Consider the following 20,887-nt stretch of genomic DNA (forward strand, 5'->3'; position numbering starts at 1 on the left):
TCTGAAGGGAATAGAGGTGAGACATACAGAGGACAAAAGGGACATAAGCGAGAGTAAAGGTGCTGTAGTATGTCCTAACTTTTTGTCTATAATGGAAGAAGGAAAATGGTTTTACCAGGCGTATCCTCACTCCCTGTAAGAGTTCTGTCATTTGTTACAATCTCGCACCAGATTAACTAATAATAAAGTTTAAATAAATATATATATACTTAGTGTTTTACAAATGATTACTGGCTCTTTTTTTCTTTGTGTGCATGCACTTTATTGGAACACAAATGTCAAAGGGTCCGTGGTTTTTCAAGTTCTCAGTAACATACTGATCCAGTGACTCGTGTACAGTTTATCCACTATAAACCATCTGATGCATCTGGATCTTCTTGCCGTGCTGAAGTTATTCCTGCAGAGCACTTTAGCACAAGTAAACTCGGCCTCCATGACCTTTGCAAACTGTAAGAAAAATATATAAATGGTGAAAAACAAAACTGACAAAAATGTGCTTTTTTGTACACAAACAAACAAACAAACACGTTCTTTCTCTAATTCTGAGCAGAACATCTTATGTTATGATGGATTAAGACATCATTGTTTCCAACTGACTCTCTAGTACAGTAGTTCTCAACCTTTTTGAGTCACGACCCCCAATTTAACATGCATGATGTCTGCGACCCCCGCTCACTGAACAGAATCTCACACGCACAGTTCAGATCACCCAAAAAAGAACCAAAATGACCCAAAAAAGGAAACAAAATGACCAAAAAGACACAAAATGACCAAAAAAGACACAAAATTACCCAAAAAAGAAACAAAATCACCAAAAAAGACACAAAATTACCCAAAAAAGAAACAAAATCACCAAAAAACGACACAAAATGACTAAAAACAGACACAAAATGACAAAAAAAAGGCACAAAATGACCAAAGAAAGGAAACAAAATCACCAAAAAAGACACAAATTGACCAAAAAACACACAAAATCACCAGAAAAGACACAAAATGACCAAAAAGACTATAACACATTAACACATAAACACTTTAACACAGTGGAGACAGAGCTGACTTCCAAAATGATTTGGCGACCCCCAGAAATCATCTCGCGACCCCAATTGGGGTCCCGACCCCAAGGTTGAGAATAGCTGCTCTAGTAGACGGTGGGGTAACACTTTACAATAACCATCATTTATAAATGGTAAACAGATAGTTTATTAATGTTTAATCATCATTTATAAACCATATATAGGCCATTTAGAATGTTAAATACATAATTTATTAATGTTTAACTAAATCATTTATAAATGGCAAATAGATGGTATATTAATGTAAGTTTATAGTTACTTCACAATTAACAAACAATTAAATTATAATAAATATTAACATTTAACGATTAAATGTGTTTAGCACTTTGTAAGTGGTTAATAATTGGTTTATTAACCATCTATAAACATTATTTAGTTGGTTATTGTAAAGTGTTACCGACGGTGGAAGAAGTACATTTATTCAGCACATTAAAATGTAATGTCCACATATGAGGACGCAGGTTCTCAGGAGGTTAAATATCATTTTTGACGTTTTTTAATGTGCCCCTATGATTAAACACTGGCCCCTCCTTGGTCCCCACAGTAAAATTGGTCTAGAACCGCCACTGGATACTTTACTGAAAAATTGGTACTTTCATCTAAGTTAAATATCTGAGCTCCTCCTCCATCAGTGCAGGTAGAAGGCTGACAGGATCCATCAGGTCTCACCTTGTAAACTATTCCAGAAGGAGTTGTATGTTGCGCTGCCAGTTACAGCTCCCAGTTTGGCTGGATTCCTCCTCACTGTGTGAACTGAGAACCCAGTGGGCCCAGTCACCTCCACCTCCACCACATGGTAGTCACTTAACCTGAAGCAGGAAATGATATGAAAAAAATGTGACTTAACCCTCTATGGCAGTAGTTCTCAACCTTTTTGAGTCGCGACCCCCAATTATGTTGTCCGCGACCCCCGCTCACTGAACACAATCTCACACGCACAGTTCAAATCACCCAAAAAAGAAACAAAATGACCAAAAAAGACACAAAATGACCAAAAAGGGCACAAATTGACCACAAAATTATTTAAAAAAAGACACAAAATGGCCCAAAAAATGACACAAATTGACCAAAAAAGACACAAAATTACTAAAAAAAGACACAAAATGACCAAAAATACACAAAATGACCAAAAAAGACACAAGATGACAAAAAAAGACACAAAATGACCAATAAAGGCACAAAATGACTAAAAAAAGACACAAAATGACCAAAAAAGACACAAAATGACCAAAAAAGACACAAATTGACCACAAAGTTATTTTTAAAAAGACACAAAATTACCCAAAAAAAGACACAAATTGACCAAAAAAGACAGAAAATTACTAAAAAAAGGCACAAAATGACCAAAAAAGACACAAGATGACAAAAAAAGACACAAAATGACCAATAAAGGCACAAAATGACTAAAAAAAGACACAAAATGACCCAAAAAAGACACAAAATGACCAAAAAAGACACAAAATGACAAATCAAAGACACAAAATGACCCAAAAAAGACACAAATTGACCAAAAAAGACACAAAATGACCCAAAAAGACTAAAACACATGAACCCTTTAACACAGTGGAGACAGAGCTGACTTCCAAAATGATTTGGCGACCCCCAGAAATCATCTCGCGACCCCAATTGGGGTCCCGACCCCCAGGTTGAGAACAGCTGCCATAGAGGGTTAAGCAGATATGAAAGGCTGCATTAGGGTGAATCAGACTTTCAGAGAGACTCACGCTGTGTCGGACACAATCTCTCCCTGAACACCAGTAAAGCCGAGTGTTCCTGCTGCCACTGCTGCTGCCGCCATGGTGTTCACGTTGTTTGGAGCGAGTGGGCACAACTCTGCCACCGAGCCTCGGAATAAAACACGCCTGCCCTCTTCTTCCGTCCAATCAGAGAGGACGTCTCCTGTCAGTCGGAAGCAGGATGGATGCTTGGACATTCTTATAAATAAAGCCTGAAACAACAATGAGTTTCATCAGAACACAGTAACCTTTACCGGAAGATGCAAATATCCTAAGTACTAGAATAAAAATAATAGTTTAGTTGTCAGCCTTCATTCTCAAAGTTTAAACCATTTAAATCAGAGGTGTCAAACTCTGGCCCGCGGGCCAAATTTGGCCCGCAGTATAATTATATTTGGCCCGCAAGGAAATACCAAATGACAACCAGAGCTGGCCCGCCGGTCAGTGGTGGAAGAAGTATTCAGATCCCATACTTAAGTAAAAGTACTAATACAACACTATGAAATTACTCCACTACAAGTAAAATGCCTGCATTCAAAACTTACTTAAGTAAAAGTACAAAAGTATCAGCATCAAAATGTACTTAAAGTATCAAAAGTAAAAGTACTGGTTATGCCGAATGGACCCATTCAGATTGTTTTATATATTCTAAATATCTTATTACATTATTTGTATTGATGATTTTATGTAAGCAGGGTTTTAATTTTGTAAAGATATGGCTCATTTAAGTACTTAATATACTGTTATAAGATTTGATAAAATAAAAAAAGTCTAATCACCTTAAATTGATCATATGTTTTATGTTGAATCTTGACCTGAAAAGTAACTAAAGCTGTCAGCTAAATGTAGTGGAATGAAAAGTACAATATTTGCCTCAAAATGTAGTGGAGTAGAAGTATATATTTACAGAAAATAGAAACACTCAAGTAAAGTACAAGTACCTCAAAATTGTACTTAACTACAGTACTTGAGTAAATGTACTTAGTTACTTTCCACCACTGCCGCCGATATTATACAGCGCAAATAATACTACAAATCCCAGAATGCTCTGCTGGTGTTTTGGCTTGAACACAGTAGATCAGTGTGTAGCAAACTGAGCAACAATTAAAGTTGTCTTTATGCACTTTTTCTTGCTAGTCCAAGGCTTGAATGGCTGCACATTCATTGAAGGATATTATTATTAGTCATTTGGTTTATTATTGTTATTTTATTCTTACATTTATTTTTAGCCTGTTTAAATTTAAAGAAGGCCGCATATAAAATAAAGGGACATACGATTTTTACTTGAATTTTATTTAAGAAATGAATGCCATTGATGTGTTTTTTGATATTTGATATTTGATTTTGCATGTTTGCAATATTAAGTTATATCAAGCTTTGCTTGTTCCATTTCGTTTGAACTTGTTTAGGTCAATTTTTTCAATAAATATCAATGTTGGCCCGCGACTTTGTCCAAGTTTTAAATTTTGGCCCACTGTGTACACTGTAAAAAATAATCTGTTTAATTTACGGAAAATTACCGGCAGCTGTGGTTACCAGAACTTCCCCGTAAAAAATACAGTAAGTGGATTTTCTATTCTAAATTTAAATGTAAATATCAGCAAAACTGTCATTAAGACTGAATAATCCTGTTATTTTTAGGGTAATTGTGTCATTCATTCACACATCATGGTATTTCTCCATAAATTTTGCATGAAAATGTTATATTTTTACAGCAAAACTGTGTGTTTCTTCAAGTTTATGACAGAAAAAAGTAAAAGTTTTGTGCTATTCCTTGATTTACGGTAATTAAAAGTGTATAATACGGTGATATACAATTTTTAATTTTACGCCCTATTTCTGATGTATTTGACAGAATTTTACTGTTATTTCTACAAACATTTTTTACAGTGTATTTGAGTTTGACACCCCTGATTTAAACCATGTGGAGAGTGGCCACTGCATGCCTTGCTTCTTCCTTTTCAACTCTAACATGACACCTTCACTGCCCCAGTGTTACCTTCAGGGACCCACTATCATTCATCCTCTGGATGTCCTGACCGCCCCATAACGCACCGCTGGGGACGTAGAGCGTCCGGCCATGCTGCTGAGCTGCCTGACGAAGCTTCTGGTTCAGATCCGGATCAGAAAGGGCAGAGGGAGAGCCCACCTGAGAGAGGGGCAAATAAAACTAATGAACTATTGCCCTCAGGCAGAAGATACAGATCACTCAACACAAGGACTAACAGACTCAAACACAGTATTTATCCAACTGCAATAACCACCTAGCCTGGGTATACCCTGACTGCCTTGCGCGCTCGATTTAATTTCGAACTGCCAAGGGGTCTGGAAACTAGAGCCGTTTCTTAGCCCTGTTTTAGGGATCCAATCACAGAGCGGGGAGGGACGGCAAGACGATGACGCGTACTACCCGGCAGACGGAAGCTTGTAGTTTTCTTACGGATCCTGCAGCAGACGCGAAACTCTCTTTAGCTGTAGATGGTGTTTTAAATAGTTTAGAGTGAAAGTTGAAAGGCAAAAGGTCTCTCGGCGGCTCAGCTGTCCCCCGGCTCGTAGCCAGATCACCGGCGTTACGGTACCGGGGCTAATAGTGGTAGCGCTACGCTACCGTTACGGCGTTAGCGGTAGCTATTAGCCCCGCTATTGTAACGCCGGTGATCTGGCTACCAGCCGGGGGACAGCGGAGCCCCCAGAGACCCGCAGCAGCTTGTTTATTGCCCATAAAATCAGTGGATGTGTGTGGCTGAATGACATGAGGGGGAATAAAGCGTGAAAATAAATAATCTTGCAGAAAGCGAGAACTGGAGAAACAAAGCAGCAGCAACACTCTCTCACAGACACACACACAACAAACATCCATCTCTGTTGCTCTACTATGTCATCTGGTATAACTGATCTGATTGGCTAAGAGCTACCTACAGACGCTTTGATAGACATTCTAAGCGCCCAATAAACGGCTCTGGAGGATCGTAAACCACACCTCCTCTACGGAGAAATGAACAGCAGGTTCCAAGACCACATCTCATTTGAGATTTGTCTGGTGTTAGCCAGGCTAATAACCACCCTCAATACTAGAAAAAAACGATAATATTGCACTGCATTCACATTGATGGCTCAACACAATTGAGATATGTTCTGTACTGTTGTTTGTCTCGATTGTGTGTTCATGCTGTTTGTTTGTTGTTTTTTTCCTGTGCGACTATGCATGTATGTCTGGGTGTGTTTATGTGTTTGTCTAAACTGGATATTTTGAATTGTACATATTTTCTAAGAAGCTCTAAGAAGCAAAGGATTTATCAAGGATCTTTCTCTTTCTATATAAAACACTACAAAATAGGAAAATAAAATACCCTGATTTTCACATCACTTCTTCCACACAAACTTATGGGGGAATCTCACCATGAAATGAGACTGAGACAGGAACTGAAGCCCAAATTCTCTCACGATCTGAGGATGGCACACTTCCACGATTACATCACACAGCCTGTAAAACACAAAATCAAAAAAATACTTTTAAAATACACTACCGGTCAAAAGTTTTAGAACACACCAACTTTTCCAGAATTTAATTGAAAATTATGCAGTTTAATGTCTCAGTGTACTCTGAAATTAATGCACATTTGCAACTTTTAAAATTCTTTATTGAGCATGATAGTGTTTTGAAAGTAAAAAAAAGATTCAAAATCACATTTTATGTTGGACTAAAGGACTAAAAAAAGACACAAAATGACCAAAAAAAGACACAAAATGACAAAAAAAGACACCAAAAGGACTAAAAAAAGACTAAAAAAAGACACAAAATGACCAAAAAAAGACACAAAATGACTTACAAAGACATGAAAAGAATTAAAAAATGGACAAAATAGCCCAAGACTCCATAGAGTTAAGTTGTTAACCCATTTCTTGTTCCCTGAAAAAGGCCTACTTGTATAATTCTGAAATGTACATTATCTTTCAGTTTTGGTTAAGCTTACCTTTTTTTATTTACCTCTGGCAGTTCACCACTTACCTTTGTACCCTTTCAAGCTGTTCATTTGACTTGAACTGCTTGAATTTCAATAAAAAACTGGAAAAATTGGGGTGTTCTAAAACTTTTGACCGGTAGTGTATGTCATGGAACATTAAAGGTGGATGTTGTCTCTGGTTGCATAGGGATCATGAAATATGTGAATCGGCTTTTGCATATTAGTTATTAGTTAGAGTGTGTTTGCACCTTTCTGCAAAAGATGATAGGTCACCAAGTATGAGTTCATCAGGAACTAAACCTTTGAGCTTGTCAGAATTTCTGTTCCAAACAAAAGCCAGAGTTAGACCGAGAGCAGCTCCATCTTTAAGGATCCTCTCCACCAGGTATTGCCCTGAAGCACACACACACACACACACACACATACATAGAAGATTACAACAGGTCTAAGCAAAAAGTGTATTTACAGTTTGGGAGGGGGAGTTCTGACCTAGATGTCCATATCCTACGACCCCAATCCTTTGTGAGGAAGAGCTGCTTGCCATGTCCTGTGCTGATAAAAGCGTGCACCTGCAACTTGACAACACAAACCAACAAACACACATATGCTTTTGACCTTACTTCATATCTTGACCAGTATAAAACTTGTTATTTATTGCCCTACTCACCAGATAATCCCACACCTATGTAGACGTGTGTCTCTCCCAGCGTGAAGCACAACAACTGGCCCACGACTCCAGAAACTGTGGGCAAGCATAGTACAAAGTTTGAGTCAGAGAGGCCACAGTTAATCATTGTTAGCTCTTCAGTGTGCCGAGCTCCTCCTCCATCCATTCAAGCAATTTGAGCACCAGGTGCATTCATTATCCCTTATAAAAAAACATAAACACAACTGTATGACAGATGAGACAGAAATAATTTATTGTACTTTTATATCTATAGCTCTGTTGTTGCACAGCTGTTTTGGATTTCTGTTACAGTGTTAAATGCTGTGGCTCTCACCTTTTTTTTTTTGAGAAAATGAAGCAGTGTGGCCATCTAGTGCAGTAGTTCTCAACCTTTTTGAGTCGCGACCCCCAATTTAACATGCATGTGTCTGCGACCCCGGCTCACTGAACACAATCTCACACGCACAGTTCAGATCACCCAAAAAAGATAAAATGACCTAAAAAAGGAAAGAAAATGACCAAAAAAGAAACAAAATTACCAAAAAAGTCACAAATTGACCACAAAATGATCAAAAAAAGACACAAAATGACCAAAAAATACACAAATTGACCACAAAATGATAAAAAAAACACACACAAAATAACCCAAAAAAAGACATTAAGTGACCAAAAAGACTAAAACACATTAACACATGAACACTTTAACACAGTGGAGACAGAGCTGACTTCCAAAATGATTTGGCGACCCCCAGAAACCAATTCAGTGTCATATATTGCATTTTGCTAGAAGTACGCTAGAAGATTTTAGGCTTTCACAATAAAAAGTTTTGAGATTGGATGGTGCTGAGAGAGTTGCAGAGAGAATTCATTCATTTTGCATTACCTTCAAGGTTTAGAGATGTAAATTAAAGGATTTCCCCCTAGGAAGTCACTTTCTGGCAATTTTCCGACCATTAATTTGTCATTACCAGCAATCATTATAGGTTTAGATGTACAGTACAGGCCAAAAGTTTGGACACACACCTTCTCATTCAATGCGTTTTCTTTATTTTCATGACTATTTACATTGTAGATTCTCACTGAAGGCTATTAATGAACATCAAAACTATTAATGAACACATGTGGAATTATGTACTTAACAAAAAAGTGTGAAATAACTGAAAACATGTCTTATATTCTAGTAAGCAAAGGGTGGTTACTTTGAGGAATCTAAAATACAAGACATGTTTTCAGTTATTTCACACTTTTTTTGTTAAGTACATAATTCCATATGTGTTTATTCATAGTTTTGATGCCTTCAGTGAGAATCTACAATGTAAATAGTCATGAAAATAAAGAAAACGCATTGAATGAGAAGGTGTGTCCAAACTTTTGGCCTGTACTGTATGTAAGAAGACAACCTTTATCATATGTTAGTTTACTACGAGCTCAACTTTGCCCCTCATGTGTTGATGTCACCGATATCTTCCAGCCCAAGAGGTCAAAGGTCAGCTGTCTGTACTGAACTGAAAACAGCAAGGACATTGATTATCAGAGCGCAATCAGACTCCAAAGTTCATAGCTGTGTAACACCAACAGACTGAGAGACACGGCAGATTCCAGACAGGACGAACTAGAGGAGAGAGCATCGGAGGATTTTATGTGCCGGTTACAAAAACATTAAAGGCAGAACTGCAGAGGAAGAATTTAAAAAAAAAGTTGTGAAACAGGACGAGTTCATCCAACGGAGACATTTGCTGGAACTAAAGACGGAGACGATGGACATCCTGGAGACACATGCCTACGACAGGCGGCAGAGGAGAAACATGGTACCTTAAAATAAATTACTCTTATTTACAATCATCATTATAAACATCATTATAATCATTATAAACTGTATATAGGCCATTTAGAATGGTAAATACATGTTTAACTAACTACATCATTTATAAATGGCAAATAGATGGGATATTAATGTAAGTTTATAGTTACTTTTCTATTAACAAACAATTACAATTATAATTGTTTATTAATAGTTTTAGTTGCATTCATTATAACATTTTTAACACCATAATAAGTATTTTAATGATTTTGAAATGATTCATATACCTTTTAAGAAATTGGTTGAAAACATTTAAAGATTAAATATGTATAGCACTTTGTAAATGGTTAATAATTGGTCTATAAACCATCTATAAACATAACTTATAAAGTGTTACCGACTTTTTTTATGTTTCTTATTGCGTACCAGGTTTTAACAGATTTTCAAATGCAAACCAAAGACATTTATTCTATGTTCAATCGTTGTCATGTTAGTTATAAATGTATAAAATCATAATTTCAAGGCAATTCTTGCTGTCTCCCTGCTTCTTTCCGTTTCTCCTTCTCCAGTCCTGTGCTCTTCTTTTCTCCCTCTTGCCTTTCTTTTTATCCACAGCTTTGTACTTCTACCTGTGGACACCTGACTCACCTGCGTCCATCACGTCCGCAGGTGTTAAATCAGCACCGACACTCCTGCTGGCTGCAGTCGTGCTGAGCTGGAACGGAGGTCAGAGTGTGCTGGGTGTGGTGGGAGGATTGCTCTTCTCTGCTGTCGGGGACTGCTGCCTGGTCTGGCCTGAGCTCTTCCTGCATGGTGAGAACTCTGAGTGTAAACTTTCCAAAGCACTTTAACCCTATAAAGCCTGAACCATGAAATAAGTGCCAGAAAATTCAATTAAGTGCTTATTAACCTGCTGACAAATTTTAAAAAACAAATAAATTGCATATATGAATTCTAATCTTTATCATATTTGATACATCAGGTCTTTTTGTGCAATTTGTTGCTCACAGTTTGTTTTTCTTGAACTAACAAAAACATATAAACCCTAACATTTTTAACCTATTAAGACTTTGACTTTTCCTTTTTCCTCAAACATGCAAAATACATATTTTTTCCATATAACAACATCATACATCTGCTGATATGAAGTTTTTTAATGCAGCAATGAATGATCCACTCGTGGAACCTGCATATCATTTTTGCAACATCTGGTATTTTTGTGCAATTTGTTGCTCAGTTTGTTTATCTTCAACACATGTATACATCAGGTTTTTGATGATGTAGAGGTCTCAAAAATTACTGTATCTAATATGATACACTTGGCTTTATAGGGTTAAGACTTATTTTAAATTTAATTCTCAGATTCACTCTTATTCAACACGTCAATCTTTAGATCTTCATCCTCCAAGATTTCTGACATGCAGAGGTCAATTTATTGTTCAATTTAGGGACTAAATTATGGATATAAATACCTTTTCCCATCTGGCAAGGGACTCCATCTCTGTAAAATGCTTCAAAAGATGTCTAAAAGCTCATTTAACTGCTGTTTTAAAATACTAATTCACACACAAATGAACTTTTTTAACATGTTCATTTTTGTTTTTAATTGTTTTTATTATTATTATAATAATAATAATATATGAGTCATGCAACATGTAGTTATTAATGACTTGTTAAGTGTTTGTTAATAGCTTGTTAAGGATTTATAACGATGCCTTGTAAATAGTTAATAGACCATTAATACACTGTTAGTTAATGAGTTATAAATGACTTGTTAACTGTATGTTAATGATTTATAACTATACCTTATAAACTAGGAATAGATCATGAACAAGCTATTAGTGAATTACTTACTAATGACTTGTTAAGTATCAGTTAATGGTTTATATATGTTATTGGGACGTTATTCTAAAGTTGCAACTATTCCTCATTTACTAACAGTTAACAAATGAGGAATAGTTGCAACTTTAGAATAACGTCCCAATAACATATATAAACCATTAACTGATACTAAACAAGTCATTAGTAAGTAATTCACTAATAGCTTGTTCATGATCTATTCCTAGTTTATAAGGTATAGTTATAAATCATTAACATACAGTTAACAAGTCATTTATAACTCATTAATTAACAGTTTACTAATGATCTATTAACTAGTTATAACGGATAGTTATAAAGTGTTACCATGCTTTTTATTGCATACCAGGTTTTAACAGATTTTCACATGCAAACCAAAGACATCTATTCTATGTTCTTATCATGTCACACATTTATTTCAGGAATGGGTGCATTCGCTGTGGCTCATCTGCTGTACTCGCTCACCTTCCTCTCCGGCCGTTATGCAACAGATTCCTCTTCTTCTTTGAACCGGTTTCTATACCTGATCCTGTTCATCACGGGAACAGGTTTCTACGTCTACATATATCCTTTCCTGCAGAAGGTGCCCAACTCAGAGCTGCTGGTTCCAGGTGTGGGGGTCTACACTGCCCTAATTGCTCTCATGGGGTCATTAGCCATCAGAACCCGCCATGCAGCAACACTGTTAGGAAGTTTGATCTTCATGGTGTCCGACATGTCACTGGCTCTGCAAGTTTTCAAGGTGACGGCACCAATGGAGCACGGCAACGCTATTGTCATGGTGACATATTATTTGGCGCAGCTACTAATAGCTGTGGGTGATGTAAGGGCAACAGAGAACGAGGACGACTTTGCAAAATGGAAAAGGGCCTAAACAGCCTCCCTGTGGCATCCCTAGAGTCCGACGTATCTCCGTCATCCTGGGAAAATCCCCAAACTCTCTTTATATACCTCTTGTAAGTCTTTTAAGTTTTTAATAAGAACCCATCAAATACAAGAAAATAGAAGAAAAATTCTCCTAATGGTTGGCACATGACAGCAACCATATTCTGCATTTTAAAAAAACACATTATACAAATAAAACTGAAATAAACTCCAAACACATTGGTTTAAAATAAAGTCTGTATTGTATGATTTGTGTCAAAAAAAATAAAATTTTGCATGACATCCATGTTTTAATGTGTAGGTTGTGCATGTGGTGGCATTGTTTTGCACTTGTGAGATGGCCATTATATGTATATAAATACTCCTATTTGTTTTATTAATAAATAAATGTGGTGTAAAAAAATAAACAATTATTCTTTTTCATTATTTTGGGTCATGATTTAACAGACAATGATGAAATGAAGTCATCAGACCAACCTAAATTACAATTAAAATGAGCTGCACATAAAAACGATTAAAAATCAACTATGGGGAAGTAAAGATTCAAATAGAAAATAATTTACATAGTACCTGTGATAATGATTTGTATCTGAAGAATTGAAAACAGTGGACTGAAGTAACAGCTGACTTGAAATGTATTTTATACATTAGTTATTTACACAGTAAAATCCATCTGCTGCATGAAATGTACAGTATGGACAGAGTCTGTCGTAACAGACAAAAACATTGCTTCACCTCCATAATCCAAGTCACAAATGTTCCGTTACATCTTTGTACATTAATACCAGAACAGGTGAGGTAAAGAAGAGTTCAGCGATCCATCCCATTGTCATCAGACTGTTGACCGCGGAAGCAAATAACCTTCAGACGCTCACAGAAATCCAGTTCTTCCTGATGGAAACAAAAATATGGGAATAAAATAAAAGCTGTTTCATGGACAAGGATTAAGACTATTAGTCCGGCGGCTTAGGACCAGATTTGAGAAGAAAGGGGACACGTCGGACACAAGCACCAAAATTTTTCCACATGCTCTCCATCACTATAGGTTTCAATTTTTGGTAGGAGCCTCTTCATCAAGATTGCGGATCGGAGATGGCAGCCATATAAAGTTTATGAGAAACAATAAATCTTCCAAGCCACTTAGAAGGTCAATCTTGGTGTCAAAATCTACATTTTCTGGGTCAAAGAATCATTTAAAGCTATTGAGTATATCACTAGATGACTCACCATAAATAATGTGTTGATCAAGATCTGACATGAGATTAAAGCGTTCCCTCGATTTTTTGCAGTCCATTCACCATTTAGACAAAATAAATTACCTGACTCTCATCTTTTCCTTGGAGCTCTCTGGATCGCTGTCTGAGTAACTCCTCCAGAGCCAAGGCTGGACTCCTGCAGTCTCTGAGACCCTCCGGACAGTCTTCCACCAGACTAGACAGACATCAGACACACAAAAGGGTATAATTACCATTGAGAAGCATGAATTAATGACTACTTGTGAGTGCTGGAGACAGCGAGGTGGAGAGTGTTTCTTACCAGCAAAGGGCGCCAAGCACATGTTCATGGAAAGGTGAGTGTGGTGTGCGAAGAACAGAGACCAGCTGCTGAACCATTCCCATGGAGACAACGGTGTCTGCAGGGAGGAAAAAAACACACGCATACTCAGTGGTGGAAAAAGTATTCAGATCCTTTACTTAAGTAAAAGTACTAATACCACCCTGGTAAATTACTCCACTACAAGTAAAAGTTCTGCATCCAAATCTTACTGAAGTAAAAGTAAAAAAGTATCAGCATCAAAATCTACTTAAAGTATGAAAAGTAAAAGTAGTTATGCAGAATGGACCCACTATGATTGTTTTATATATTCTAAATATATTATTACATTATTTGTATTGGTGATTTAATGTATGCAGTGTTTTAATTTTGTAAAGATTGGGCTCATTTAATTACTTAATATGCTGTTAAAAGATTTAATAAAAAAAACGTCTAATCACTTTACATTTATTCATTTATATTATGTTAAATCTCGACCTGAAAAGTAACTAAAGCTGGCAGCTAAATCCTAGAGTAAAAAGTACAATATTTGCCTAAAAATGTAGTGGAGTAGAAGTAAAAAGTTACATAAAATGGAAATACTCAAGTAAAGTACAAGTACCTCAAAATTGTACTTAAGTACAGTACTTGAGTAAATATACTTAGTTACATTCCACCACTGCGCATACTGATATATCAGACTCAGAGTGAGAGAAGCAACTTTACACTGCCAATGCCTACAGCAGGGATGGGCAACTGGAGGCCCGGGGGCCACATACGGCCCGCACCTTCACTTTAGGTGGCCCTCAGTACATCTACATCATGGGTCTCAAACTCGCGGGCCAATTGCGGCCCTTGTGACGATATTTTGTGGCCCCCACCTTGATATGAAAGTTTAATGAGAGTTTTATATGAATGGCACTTTACCGTGTTGTGTGTGTCCCTTTAATTACCTTTTTTGGTAATTGTATGTCTTTTTTTAAATAATTTTTTTCTCTTTTTTGGTTAATTTTGTGTCTTTTTTTAAAAATAATTTTGTGTCTAAGTAATGTTGTGTCTTTTTTGTTATTTTATGTCTTTGTTTTTAAAGTAATCTAGATTTTTTTTCAGTCATTTTGGTGCTTTTTTTGTAATTTTGTGTCTTTTTTTGCTCATTTTGTGTCTTCTTTTTATTATTTTTGTGTCTTTTTGTAAGTTATTTAGCTTTTTCTGTCATTTTGTGTTTTTATTTTAGTAATTTTGTGTCTTTTTGATACTGCCTCCAGCGGCCCCCAGGTAATTTGAGTTTGAGACCCCTGATCTACATGCATTTGAGCATGAAATCTTAAAAGTGCAGAGTAAAAATGCACAAAATGATTTCTTCCAATTAATGTCGGTCTGCTGTTCTTGCACTGATAAAAAATAAATCCCAGTAAGTGGTTATTTTTTATTTGCTTCAAACCTTTTGTATTCCTATTTATACTGTTAAACATGCATTTGAGGATGAAATATGTTAAGTAACTGCACTGTAAACATATTTAAAATTGCAGTTTCATCATATCTGGTTAAGTGCACGCTCCTATATGTGGCCCTGTGGTAGTGGACATGAAAAATTGTGGCCCCCTGCAGCATTTAAGTTGCCCATCCCTGCCCTACAGGCTCAATAAAGCTTCACTGACAAGATGAACCTCACTCACTCAAAGATGATCCCACTCATTACTTCATCCCTTTCACAATAAAAGTGCTAAACTTTTTTAGATTTGGAAGGGACCGGAACAGCAATGCGAATAAATTTGGTCATTTTTTTGTGATAATTTTAACTAGGTTTCAACCTAGGAAATTGTGGGGACCGACCGATAAACAAAGCAAGGTCGCAGCTAGTTTAATGGCACTATCCTGTTTCAGTGCCTCTCACACTCGTACCTTTCTGTTCAGGATAAGCTGTCAGTAGGCTGAGCAGAAGAAATGCCGACTTGGTCCTGAGCTTCTCGTTGTCCGACTGCATCCCTCGCATCAGCACTGAGAAACCGTCGTTGGACAAGAACGCCTGGAGTCCTGCTTCTTGCTCTCGAACAAGACCTGAAGTCACCACAGGATTCAGTTACAGTTTGGTCATGAGGTGTACAAGCTAAATGTTTTACAATGCTGTCAGAAAAACAATTATGCTACTGATTAAAATACTAGTCAAACAAATTTTACTGGACCCTAAACTGTTTTTGTTTGGCTTATACCCAGAGAAACATAACTATAGTAGGAATGAGCGGACATTTATAGACCTCAGCTTGCTTTATGCTAATGTGTTGCATTATTGTGGATAAAGATTTATAGACCAAGTACGACTCAATGGATAAGACAGATGTTAGCAAGCCTTCCTTTAGAGAGAATAACTTACATATTAAAGGCTAAACGGCATGTATTTGAGGACATATGGAGCCCTTTCATTAACTACATTAAAGACATAGATTTAACGGATGAAGAAGTGGATAACTAGTCTTTGTGGACAATGCAGATTCCGGTCTTGTCAGATTCATATTGCTTTTCTATATATGTGTTTTAATTTCACACCAATTACTAACGATACTCAATTGTATATAGATTACCATTTTCTTTAACAGGAGGAGCATACCTGTTCCAAGTGTTATGTTTTGTTTGTTTTTATTTTTCTGTCTATGTAAATGCAGCTATCTTAAAATATGGAAGTTGAATGATGATACATGAATGTAAAAGCTGTATGTCAAAGTAAAATAAAAATATTGTGGGGAAAAAAAAAAAATACTAGTCAGTTTTGAGCATTAATTAAGATTTGTGGTGTATTTTTGTAAAATACTCACATGACACTGCGTAAAGGGCTTTTACTCTGACGGTGGGGTTGCTGTCTGAGTCTGTCAGCTGCAGCAGCTTCGGCAGCACCCCGATGCTATACAGGTGGACCTGCACCTGAGGCATGTTCTGGGCGCAGGAAGCGATAAGCTGGGCAGCACGCCACCTCAGTCCACTTTGGGCATGAATCAGATACTGGGAGACGCACAAGTCCAGTCCACCGAGAGTCATTAGGTCTGTGATGGACAGGGAGAGGGGACTCAGTCAGGAAAGGTAGTTAACGGCTTTAGGTCCATGCTTACATCTGGCTGTATATGAGTCATGCAACATGTAAACTAAGCTGCAGGTTGGCATTACAATTACAGGAAACAGTACATGGAATTTTAAAAAGAAATATTAACATCCATTATTCATTTTGATCCAAAGCACCCTTTCAATGCAACAAATGTGCACATTGCAAATAATAAACGTACCTGCTTAAAGTATGTTTTCTTTAAAAAATCAACAAAAATAAAACTTTAATCGTGGAAAGAAACCGTTAGAACAGGCATTATTGTCTTTGGAAAGATCCTAGGTTACAAAAGTCATAGAAAGTAACCAAAACAAAGCTTAAAATTGTGATATTTCTCTCGAAATGGCTTTATTCTATGTCTCATTTAAAACTTTGCAAAAATCAACCATTTGGAATAACTAGATACTGTTAAAAACATTTAATTATGTGCTCTACGGTGACATTGTGAAGTCATGACTGATTTCGCTGAGACAAACGGTCACATGACAAAAATCCAATTAAAATCTGATATAACAGCAGGCTGCTTACACAGAGCAGAGAGGAGAGGACAGTATATGTTGTAAGAATGCAAACAGTTTGATATATATAACATTTTCCCAATATTTATAACACTTAAGGGGGTTCGGAAAAGAGTTATAGTTCCATTTTATCACAATTTTTTTTACAATTTAACAGAGGAATTCAACTTATTTTTCTTTTTTTAATGGTTTTTGTAATTATAACTGTTGTTTTACACATAAGACATGTTTGAGTTGTTCACACTTCTAGCCATGATTGTGCTGATTCTATAGAGCTGCAGGACTTCACATGCAAACCAACATGTCTGACCTGAGGAGAGTATGGGAAATATCGATGCAGATATAATTTATTACAAACCTCTAGCATTGTCGAGGTTCTCACACAACTCTGACAGCATCTCCAAGGCTGTTTCCCTCTCATCTTCCTCCTCTTCATCCCTCTCATCCTCTCCTTCTCTCTCCCTCTCGCTCATTCCCTCTTGGCATAAGACGGCCAAGCACCGCTTCATCTGCTCCACTTCATCCATCTGCCCTTTACAGACTTCTGCAAGAGCATCTGTCAGCCATGTTTTCCTCTGGAACAAAGAAAGAGGACAAGAATGTTTCTCAGTTACCTTTGTGGCTCAAACTATAAGCTTGTAATCCAGCTGTTCTCAACCTTGGGGTCGGGACCCCAATTGGGGTCGCGAGATGATTTCTGGGGGTCGCCAAATCATTTTGAACACAACATTTTTGGTCATTTTGTGTTTTTTTTTGTCATTTTGTGTCTTTTTTTTGGTCATTTTGTGTCTTTTTAAAGTCATTTTGTGTCTTTTTTTTGTAATTTTGTGTCTTTTTTTTGTCATTTTGTGTCTTTTTTTTCGTAATTTTGTGTCTTTTTTTTTCATTTTGTGTCTTTTTGGTCATTTTGTGTCTTTTTTTTAAGTCATTTTGTGTCTTTTTTTTGGTCATTTTGTGTCTTTTTTTTTGTCATTTTGTGTCTTTTTTTAAGTCATTTTGTGTCTTTTTTTTAAGTCATTTTGTGTCTTTTTTTGGTCATTTTGTGTCTTTTTTAAGTCATTTTGTGTCTTTTTTTGGTCATTTTGTGTGTTTTTTTGGTCATTTTGTGTCTTTTTTAAGTCATTTTGTGTCTTTTTTAAGTCATTTTGTGTCTTTTTTTGGTCATTTTGTGTCTTTTTTAAGTCATTTTGTGTCTTTTTTGGTCATTTTGTGTCTTTTTTGTCATTTTGTTTCCTTTTTTGGTCATTTTGTGTCTTCTTGGTCATTTTGTGTCTTTTTTGGTCATTTTGTGTCTTCTTGGTCATTTTGTGTCTTTTTTTGGTCATTTTGTTTCTTTTTTTGGGTGATCTGAACTGCGCGTGAGATGTTGTTCAGTGAGCGGGGGTCGCGGACAACATGCATGTTAAATTGGGGGTCGTGACTCAAAAAGGTTACTGTTGTAATCAACCTTAACAGGATGCTGCCTTCACAGTCTTACCCAAACTTAAGAAGTTTCATTGTCATTTAATTAAAAAATGCATTTTACAATTACACACAACACATGGTACCAGTGGTGGCAAGTAACTAAGTACATTTACTCAAGTACTGTACTTAAGTATAATTTTGAGGTACTTGTACTTTACTTGAGTATTTCCATTTTATGTAACTTTATACTTCTACTTCACTACATTTTGAGGTAAATATTGTACTTTTTACTCCACTACATGAAACTGACAGCTTTAGTTACTTTTCATTTTGAGATTAAACATGAACAACATGATACATTTAAAGTGACATTTTTTTTAATTAAACTAAAATGAGCCATACATTGAGAAGTTTTAAACATTGCTTGAATAAATGCATCAATAATAATAATCCAATCATATATTTGGAATATATATAACAGTCTGAGTGGAGTCATTCTGCATAACGAGTACTTTCACTTTTGATACTTTAAGTACATTTTGATGCTGATACTTTTGTACTTTTACTGAAGTAAGTTTTGAATTCAGGACTTTTACTCATAGTGGAGTAATTCCTCAGTGAGGTATTAGTACTTTTACTTAAGTAAGTGATCTGAATACTTCTTCCACCACTGCATGGTACCATAACAATGTTTATGAAAGACTGTTGTTAGGTGAAACCTGGGGGCTCAAAGCCTTCTCAGGTGTTTAATTTGAATGTATTTTATTTGATAGGGACAATGCAGTTAGCATAGATACAGGACATGCATCTGATGTGCATACAGAGATATAGCTTCAGCTAATTTTCAACTCCCGTCCCTAGTTGGGCTTTTACAACTACATACAAAATCACAATACACCATATATATATACAATTACACCATCTACAAAATAGAATAAAATTACAAACAATTACAATATACATTTACCCTGAGAAAAAAAAAAATATATATATATATAAAATAAAATAAACCCTGTATAAATATAGCTTAGAGTTTAAAATCATCATAAATCTATACAACAATAAAGGAGAAAAGAAAGAAATAACAGAGAAAAAGAAAAAAAAACTACTTAAGACTATAAGACTTTAAGGATGGGAACAGCTCTGGTTTGCTTTGAGCCAACACTTAGTGTTTTACTAATGTATAACTAATTGCCCTTTACCTCCTCTGACATGGGCTCGACAGGGGCAGGTCCCTCTGCGGCTGATCCAGCTTCCACTGCCAGCTGCAGGACCCCCTGAAGGTTTGGGGGGTACCTCCTGGCCTGTCTGTCTTCTGCCATGATGGTCACTGCTGAGAAGAAAAACAAGACACATCAGCAAGACAAGACACCAGGATTTAGAACATATATATGACAGGTCCAGAGTGTATGATATGTTTAAACACAGGGGGTAACACAGCATAGCTTTAAACTTATTAAAGTACTTGTAATTACTAAATATCAGCTATATGAGCTCATTGATTCACAGCCCTACTACACAACTGGCTAAACAGTGACCTACAACTACGGATAAATAAACGGATAAGTTGAATATTAGGTTATTCCACTTACCTTTTCAATAATCCTCTGTATCAGTGTTGAATAAATGGACTCACAGCTCTTTTTAAACCAGTTAACTCCCCTTTACACTCAGAAACATGAATGCGCTAGAACATTCTAGCTAGCACGAGTGGCAAGGAGGCGGCCATGCTGTACCGTAAACATTGAACCAAATGGGCAAGCAAAATGTTTCTGTCGAGTTTTTCCTCGCACTAAAATGATTTCACCCTCCACTTTTTTTTTATTGCAGTCTTTTAGTTCTTTATTTCCTATTAAAAAGTAAAACTGGTGTTAATACAACTTTGGTATTAAAAAGCACAACAGCAAACTCCACCATATTAGCGTGTTTACGGTAAATAGGAGACGTAACGCACGCTGGATGTTCAGAGACTATCAGTAGAAGATAGAGGAGTACCTCCTAAGACGCTCCTCAAACAGGGTAACAGTGTCATTATATATATATATATATTGAAAATAATACATTTACAAACATTAAGACATGTAAACCACATCACCACAACAAAAACGTCTTGTCATACATGGCACATTAAATGATAAACAAGAATTAGCTCTAATTATATCGAATAATAAAATACATAATGGAGTAGAAAATCATATGAAATGCTAATATGGACTTTTGCATGGTTGCGTTTAAAATGTACAACTTATATTTAGATAGCAACACATGTTAAAAGCGAGACAAGTAAGGAAAAAAATAAAACATTTTGTCCACCAATGTATTAGATAAAATAAGCGAGTTGCAGAAATTAATAACTA

At 36.3% G+C, this 20,887-nt stretch overlaps 3 protein-coding genes across 4 annotated transcripts; 1 reads left to right on the plus strand and 2 right to left on the minus strand.

Moving 5' to 3' along the window:
* Positions 1-323: 323 nt before the first annotated feature.
* On the minus strand, positions 324-7,508 carry aspdh (aspartate dehydrogenase domain containing). The gene is made up of 8 exons (XM_059347067.1): positions 7,440-7,508; positions 7,264-7,348; positions 7,023-7,167; positions 6,209-6,293; positions 4,809-4,958; positions 2,798-3,021; positions 1,743-1,882; positions 324-447 (listed from the first exon to the last, which is right to left on the minus strand). Exons 2-8 carry the CDS (start codon positions 7,316-7,318, stop codon positions 410-412), a joined length of 837 nt encoding a protein of 278 aa, XP_059203050.1. The 5' UTR covers positions 7,319-7,348; positions 7,440-7,508; the 3' UTR covers positions 324-409.
* A 1,414-nt stretch (positions 7,509-8,922) lies between these two features.
* tmem86b (transmembrane protein 86B) lies at positions 8,923-12,209 on the plus strand. The gene is made up of 3 exons (XM_059347074.1): positions 8,923-9,249; positions 9,812-10,055; positions 11,522-12,209. Exons 1-3 carry the CDS (start codon positions 9,199-9,201, stop codon positions 11,971-11,973), a joined length of 747 nt encoding a protein of 248 aa, XP_059203057.1. The 5' UTR covers positions 8,923-9,198; the 3' UTR covers positions 11,974-12,209.
* A 23-nt stretch (positions 12,210-12,232) lies between these two features.
* hspbp1 (HSPA (heat shock 70kDa) binding protein, cytoplasmic cochaperone 1) lies at positions 12,233-20,248 on the minus strand. Of its 2 annotated transcripts, none has more exons than XM_059347072.1 (8): positions 20,123-20,248; positions 19,733-19,863; positions 17,485-17,701; positions 16,328-16,552; positions 15,420-15,575; positions 13,521-13,617; positions 13,304-13,415; positions 12,233-12,875 (listed from the first exon to the last, which is right to left on the minus strand). In XM_059347072.1, the coding sequence occupies exons 2-8, from the start codon at positions 19,850-19,852 to the stop codon at positions 12,795-12,797; spliced, it is 1,008 nt and encodes a 335-aa protein (XP_059203055.1). In that variant the 5' UTR covers positions 19,853-19,863; positions 20,123-20,248; the 3' UTR covers positions 12,233-12,794. The 2 variants fall into 2 exon arrangements, with proteins under 2 accessions (XP_059203055.1, XP_059203056.1); XM_059347073.1 differs by having other exon boundaries at positions 19,733-19,860; positions 20,123-20,221.
* Positions 20,249-20,887: the final 639 nt, after the last annotated feature.

The sequence above is a fragment of the Centropristis striata genome, chromosome 13 (assembly GCF_030273125.1).
Source record: "Centropristis striata isolate RG_2023a ecotype Rhode Island chromosome 13, C.striata_1.0, whole genome shotgun sequence".
NCBI classification, from domain to species: Eukaryota; Metazoa; Chordata; class Actinopteri; order Perciformes; family Serranidae; genus Centropristis; species Centropristis striata.

What these genes read in the sequence shown, in the direction of transcription:
- tmem86b (XM_059347074.1), top strand. Translation starts at nt 9,199, where the DNA reads ATGGACATCCTGGAGACACATGCCTACGACAGGCGGCAGAGGAGAAAC. An exon ending in GGCGGCAGAGGAGAAACATG is followed by an intron (nt 9,250 to 9,811) that starts GTACCTTAAAAT and finishes CTCCTTCTCCAG; the next exon opens with TCCTGTGCTCTTCTTTTCTC. An exon ending in GCCTGAGCTCTTCCTGCATG is followed by an intron (nt 10,056 to 11,521) that starts GTGAGAACTCTG and finishes CATTTATTTCAG; the next exon opens with GAATGGGTGCATTCGCTGTG.
- hspbp1 (XM_059347072.1), bottom strand. Translation starts at nt 19,852, where the DNA reads ATGGCAGAAGACAGACAGGCCAGGAGGTACCCCCCAAACCTTCAGGGG. An exon ending in GTGCTTGGCGCCCTTTGCTG is followed by an intron (nt 13,416 to 13,520) that starts GTAAGAAACACT and finishes ATGTCTGTCTAG; the next exon opens with TCTGGTGGAAGACTGTCCGG. An exon ending in AAGGAAAAGATGAGAGTCAG is followed by an intron (nt 12,876 to 13,303) that starts GTAATTTATTTT and finishes TGTTTCCATCAG; the next exon opens with GAAGAACTGGATTTCTGTGA.
- aspdh (XM_059347067.1), bottom strand. Translation starts at nt 7,318, where the DNA reads ATGGCAAGCAGCTCTTCCTCACAAAGGATTGGGGTCGTAGGATATGGA. An exon ending in CGTAGGATATGGACATCTAG is followed by an intron (nt 7,168 to 7,263) that starts GTCAGAACTCCC and finishes TGTGTGCTTCAG; the next exon opens with GGCAATACCTGGTGGAGAGG. An exon ending in CTATCATCTTTTGCAGAAAG is followed by an intron (nt 6,294 to 7,022) that starts GTGCAAACACAC and finishes TGTGTTTTACAG; the next exon opens with GCTGTGTGATGTAATCGTGG.